This window comes from Podarcis muralis, chromosome 12, assembly GCF_964188315.1.
Source record: "Podarcis muralis chromosome 12, rPodMur119.hap1.1, whole genome shotgun sequence".
Lineage (NCBI taxonomy): Eukaryota > Metazoa > Chordata > Lepidosauria > Squamata > Lacertidae > Podarcis > Podarcis muralis.
This window is the reverse complement of record NC_135666.1, coordinates 32,981,325-32,987,324: the sequence shown is the minus strand read 5'-3', so window position 1 is coordinate 32,987,324 and position 6,000 is coordinate 32,981,325. Positions and strand designations below refer to the sequence as shown.

Sequence of the window (6,000 nt, the reverse complement as noted above, 5' to 3'; positions counted from 1 at the left end):
AGAAAAGCAGACTGCAAAGTTGTTCAGGTGTGTCAGATAAGCGTGCCTAGTTACGCCGGAGGGGAAAGCGAGGGTGGCGGCCAACTTTCGTAACGAGAGACACTGAGGCGAGGAGGAGGCCGTGGCGGTGGTTCGAGAGCCGCCCCTAAGCTTATGGGTCACCCGCCGCAGCCCTGCTTCCAGAAGCCGCAGAGCTCGCTTAACTCGCGCAGCTCATCGATCTACTTCCCTCAGGTTGTTTGCCTAAACGGCTGGCGCAGGGCCCCGCCTGGCAGCGCGCCGGCCGCGGCCTTGAAACTAACCCCGAAGGCTAGCGAGGAAAGACGGAGCGAGCGCTGCTCTCGCTCTCTCTCTCCTCCCCACCCCCGATAAGTTGAACTTTCCCCTAAGAAGGGAGCGCCGGGCTAATATCCTCTCTGCTCTTCGCCTTGGGCTCGCGCCTCTCCTCAGGAGGGAAAAAAAAAGGCGGTCGGCGTCGTTGTCAGCAGCAGCTGCACAAACAAGGCGAGCGCAGCCAAGCCATGGCGGCTTCTTCGCCCGCCGCCCCTCAGCGGGCGCTCCCCGCCTCCCAGCAGCTCCGCGGCCTCTTCTACGCCCTCACGCCCAACGAGAGCTCCTTCTGCGCCGTCGAGGAGGTGCCCGATTACGTGGACCAGGTGAGCCAAGCGCAGCTCGGAGGAGGAGGCGGCCTCGCTTGGCTTTTTTACCTGAGGGGGTTTTACTGCGGCCCATCTGCTCCCCCCCCAACAATGCACGAACCCCGAGGAAGCAACCTGTGCTTTGGGCTGTGGAACACACGTCGTGGAAAGGGCTCTTGGGCTGCCATAGAGAAGCCCAGGGTTGAGTTTTACCTCAGGGGTGAGGAGAAAACAAAGGCTCTTCTGGGGGGAAGTGTTGGCGGAGCTGTTCTGTTTCTTGTGGGGCAGCCCTGGGTGTTGTAAACAAAAATGGCCCTTTCCCCCTTATGGGGTATCCAAGAGCCCAACTAGAGTCCTTACATAGGTTCCCTATTGGTAGGAGGAGATAACAGAGTCCAACCAGAGAATATTGAGAAGCTAAGCAGCTAGTAAGCTTGATCTTTATTGATCTGTTGCAACAGGGTGCTCCCCTCACCCACAGGAGAGGAAGAGGAACCCAGAACAATGGCGCACAAGGCCTTATAAAGACTTTTGAAATTGCCACCCTGTAGATCAAGACCACCCCCAGAAACATCATACATACATCACGGAAGGGGTGTAATCTAAGACCACCCCTCAGATACATCATACCTACATCACAGAAAAGGCGGTCTAAAACAGAAATTTGAAATTTGTCTTTTGTAATGTTAAATACTTAGTGGGCCAGGTCACAGGCTCACACCCTATTCATATCTTAAATGTGCCCTTGAGACAGGATTTGTGAGGAAAGAGACAATGGGAGGTTTCCCACTTGGACCTTGCAGAGAAAACATTTGCTCAGTTTAGGAATCAAAATAGTTCCAGGTCGCTCTTCCTGTGCTTGGTTGGTAGGCTTATGAACATTACCATATATCTAAGACCTCAAAATTCCTATCACATGGGGCCCTAGGAGCCAGGGGGCCGGGGTGTCTTTGCCCCCAATCAAATATTTGAGCCCCCCACTCCAATTAATGGACATTGCCAGCACCATTTTCCTAGAAAAAGAAGGGCCAGATTTCTCCCTTGTTCCCTTAGAATGACAATGGCGCCCACCAGAAAAAATGGCGCCCACTGGGAAAAAAAGCCCTTGGCATTGCTGTTCGTATGGTGTCTTATATATTTTTCGGGGTGGGGATTACCTGCCTCCCCCCAGTATTTTATTCAAGTTGGCAACCCTGCCTATGGTACACACTTTGTATGTAAAAAGGCCCTAGGTTCAGTCCTCAGCATCTCCAGGTAGGGACTGGGAGAGACTCCCATGTCCGAAACCTTGGACCAGGGCAGACAATACTGATATAGGCAGCATGGGGGTAGCCAGGATTTTTGTTGGGGAAGACAGTCAGGTCACCCTCTAAAGCTGATGACGTTTTGTGGGGAGATCACAGGTAAAAAAAATACACACCCCAGTACGGAGGGCACGCTTTGGTAGGTTGGTTGGGGGAAAACCTCAGTGGATTGAGTACTTTCAATGCTTTTCAATAGCTTCGCCCATGCTAGGCAGCTCACTGTTCTGACGGGGCCTAAGGCAGCTTCCTGTCTTCCTGGCCCTGACTGTGGCCTGAAATGAATTGGAGCTTAACGTTGCAGGGAGCTGGTTGGCACCAGGTTTCAATAAGAATGATACAGGAAATTCTGAGGAAGCCCAAATAAAAAGGGGAAACAAATATGGACTGGCATTTTAATACCAAGTGTTGGGTGAATGCTGGGGGGGGGAGTATCTTTTACTGTTTACCTGGCCTTTACCCCAAGGTCCCAGAATGGGCTACAACAATTAAAGCACAACATTAAAAATACTTTAAAACAACTTACAAGCACAGAAATAAGGTAGGTACTAAAATATTTATATCTCAAGTGTCAAAAGCCTGAGTAAAGTGGAGCACCCAGGCTCCCACAATAAGCACACATACCTGGGCAAGTCTCATTGAATTCAATGATTTGCTCGGTCCCAGCGCCTGCCAACCTAGCAGTTCGAAAGCACCCCCGGGTGCAAGTAGATAAATAGGGACCGCTTACTGGCGGGAAGGTAAACAGCATTTCCGTGTGCTGCGCTGGCTCACCAGATGCAGCTTTGTCACGCTGGCCACGTGATCTGGAAGTGTCTCCAGACAGCGCTGGCCCCCGGCCTCTTAAGTGAGATGGGTGCACAACCCTAGAGTCAGACACGACTGGCCCATACGGGCAGGGGTACCTTTACCTTTACCTTTAATCTTTACTTGGAGTAGACCCACTGAAATTAATGGGCCTAAGTCATGACCATTAATTTCAGTGGGTGTGCTCTAAATAAAAGTGAGTTGAATAGGACTAGCCCACCCATAGGATCAGACTATTGGTTTGCAATTATGTCCCCAGCTGGGAAGGAATGTTTTTTTTTTTTTTTTTTTTTCTGTATATACATATACAGTTGCACTTTTATGTACTATTGTTGCACTGAAACAGAAGCACTTTTCAGATTGGAAAGGACTATAGATCCCATAGTGGTAGAACACATGGTTTACATGAATGTCTCTAGTTCCTGACATAGTTACTTAAAGTTGTGGTAGCTAACATTCTTTGGCCCAAGAGATGTATGAAGAATGGAGGCTATCGTTTCGAAGGGCTTCATGGGCAGCACACACGTGTGTGTACACATATACACTGCACTGCACACACACATACAGCAGGCACAGAGAAGAAAGGGTGGTCACATGCAGGTGTTCTCTGTTTCATGCACATGCAACACGCAGGCAGACTTCATCCACCTTGCCTCATCCCCCTGCAGGTTGATCTGATGACTGGGAGAAGGTAGTGTTCTTCCCATCCATCCCCACTCACCAGATAGCTTGCTCTCTCATCTCACTACTATATCATTATCTATCCCAGTCCTAGTTCTGGAATGGCATTCATCAATGGGGATTCAGTTTCTCTGTGATAGGAGGAGAACACAAAATCTTAAAGGGTAAAGGCTTGGGAAAGTTCCCTGTCCGAGATCCTGGAAAGCTGCTGCTACAGTGGGTGAGCTGGATTAATGGCCTATTTGTAAATTCAAACCTGCTTTTCCAGGGTTCTTGGTCACTAGAAAATGTGATATATATTAATTGTAGGATCTACACACACATTTTATTGAGTGTGTGGCGGTTGGGAGTGATAGCGTCATGTGTGATCCTCCTCTCCTCACCCCCACATGTGAAAAGTGCTAGAATGAGATTTGGATCTGGGAACATAAATTCTACATCTGCTATGAACTTTTATGGAAAATTAGATCCCTACTGATGAGGTCTACTCAGCCTCATCAGTATAGCTTGCAGTGTGGAATAACTGTGTGGTAGAACTACCAGCTCTAAATACAGTTGATTCAGAAACAATACACTGAGAAAGTCTTTTGCTTCAGAGGAGTTTTTAACAGTGTAAAACAGAAGCAAGGGCAGACTTACTCAATGTAACAATGGAGAAATTTCCCAGAAGGCAATTTTCAGTTTCCCTTTCACTGTGCAAAATTGTATTTTTCATACAAGTTGTGTATGTGTGTGTGTGTACACACACACACACACACACACACACACACTCTAATTTCATGGATCGGTCAGAAGAACACAATACCTATATTTTCTTGAAAGTTCATATGTTTTTAAAATACAATTTTCTTCATAAATGTCATGTTCAAGTTAGGATTGGTTTCACACCTTCAGACAAACTTCACTTGATCTCCTGTCTCTTGATGACTCAGCTATATGTGTGAATTGACTGTACTGAAAATACATTGTTACTGAGTTTTTGATGCAATACAAAAGTACAACCAACAGCAATATTCCTGCAAAACTACAATATGCAGATGCGATGATAGCAAAAATAATGTGGTTTCAAGTATAAATCTTTACTACAAAATAAGCACTCTGTCGTCTTTTATTGTTGACTATCTTGTTTTTGTGTTTCTTTTTCATTTTAGGCAACTCCATGGTTCATTACCCTGATTTTTCTAGAGCTTATTGTTAAGTGGGCTCAGAAAGGATCATCAGCTCGGGTCAATGACAGTATAGCAAGTCTCTCTGCAGGGATCCTGTCTCAACTTCCAGAGTGAGTCCTCTCAATTGTGTGGTTTGGCTGATTCATGTTTAGGGGAAAATAATCCCCTGTGGCAAATACTAGCTTTCACTAACACAAAAAAGCTAGTAGGTTGCGTTGGTTATGAAAGTGCAGTGTGAAATTGAAGGCATTTAGCTTCTCCTCCTGCTGCCACTGCACTGCAGGGAAACAATCAGTGTTACCTCCAAAGCTAGGCTTGTGGTTTATTCTTCTCCACTTGTTGTAAGCTAAGAACAGACCTTGGCTACTGCTCATACAGCAACAATGAGCCTGGGTTTGAATGTAATGTTAAGCCAGACCATGGTTTGCTTCTTGGCAGCGCAGCAGCACCAGGAGTGTGGAAGGAGCAAAGCACCTACTGCTTAAGCAGTGAGCACATTAAACCAAAGTTTATTTTATTATGGGTTAATGTAACATACAAACTAGGCCATTGAGGCATGCAGCTGTTAATACAATACGTAGTTTTGCAGGAACTGGTTTTCCACATCTGCATCTGAAATTATTTGTAAACGACTAAATAGACTAGTTTAAATCAGGGGTTGATAACCTTTTTGGACCATTGGGCACATTTTGAATTTTGAGAAAGTGCTGTGAGTGCCAGTCACAACATGGCTATCGTGGAGGACATGGCATAACACAAAATGGCTGCCATGGGGGATCCATAATTGTTGCTGGAAGTTCCTGTGGTTGTAATGGTGAGGACTGCTTTTTATCAACTTTGGCTACAATGAACCATGCATTGGTATCCTTGAGACTATATTACTGTAATAGTCTATGTGGGGCTTCCCTTAATATTTGAAGGTGCAGAATGCAGCTGCTGGGTTGCTGAGTGATGTGTCTGGCCATGGCCATGTAATTGTTAACAGAACTGCGCCAGTGTCCAGATTTGCAACTGACCCTAGTTTAAGGTTTAGATGTTAACTTAGGTAAAGGTAAAGGTACCCCTGCCCGTACGGGCCAGTCTTGACAGACTCTAGGGTTATGCGCCCATCTCACTTAAGAGGCCGGGGGCCAGCACTGTCCGGAGACACTTCCAGGTCACGTGGCCAGCGTGACATCACTGCTCTGGCGAGCCAGAGCCACACACGGAAACGCCGTTTACCTTCCCGCCAGTAAGCGGTCCCTATTTATCTACTTGCACCCGGGGGTGCTTTCGAACTGCTAGGTTGGCAGGCGCTGGGACCGAGCAACGGGAGTGCACCCCGCCGCGGGGATTCGAACCGCTGACCTTTCGATCTGCAAGCCCTAGGCACTGAGGCTTTTACCCACAGTGCCACCCGGTCCA

At 47.4% G+C, this 6,000-nt stretch overlaps 1 protein-coding gene across 2 annotated transcripts in view; it reads left to right on the top strand.

Annotated features, from left to right (window-relative positions):
* Positions 1-370: 370 nt before the first annotated feature.
* Positions 371-6,000, top strand: part of AGMO (alkylglycerol monooxygenase) — a 117,967-nt gene continuing 112,337 nt past the window's right edge. The window contains exons 1-2 of one of the 2 annotated variants that reach the window (XM_077936983.1): positions 371-656; positions 4,579-4,706. In XM_077936983.1, coding sequence (XP_077793109.1) covers positions 522-656; positions 4,579-4,706 — 263 coding nt within the window. In that variant the 5' untranslated portion in view covers positions 371-521. The remainder of the gene's footprint in view (positions 657-4,578; positions 4,707-6,000) is intronic. The other variant, XM_028750977.2, reaches the window with a different exon arrangement.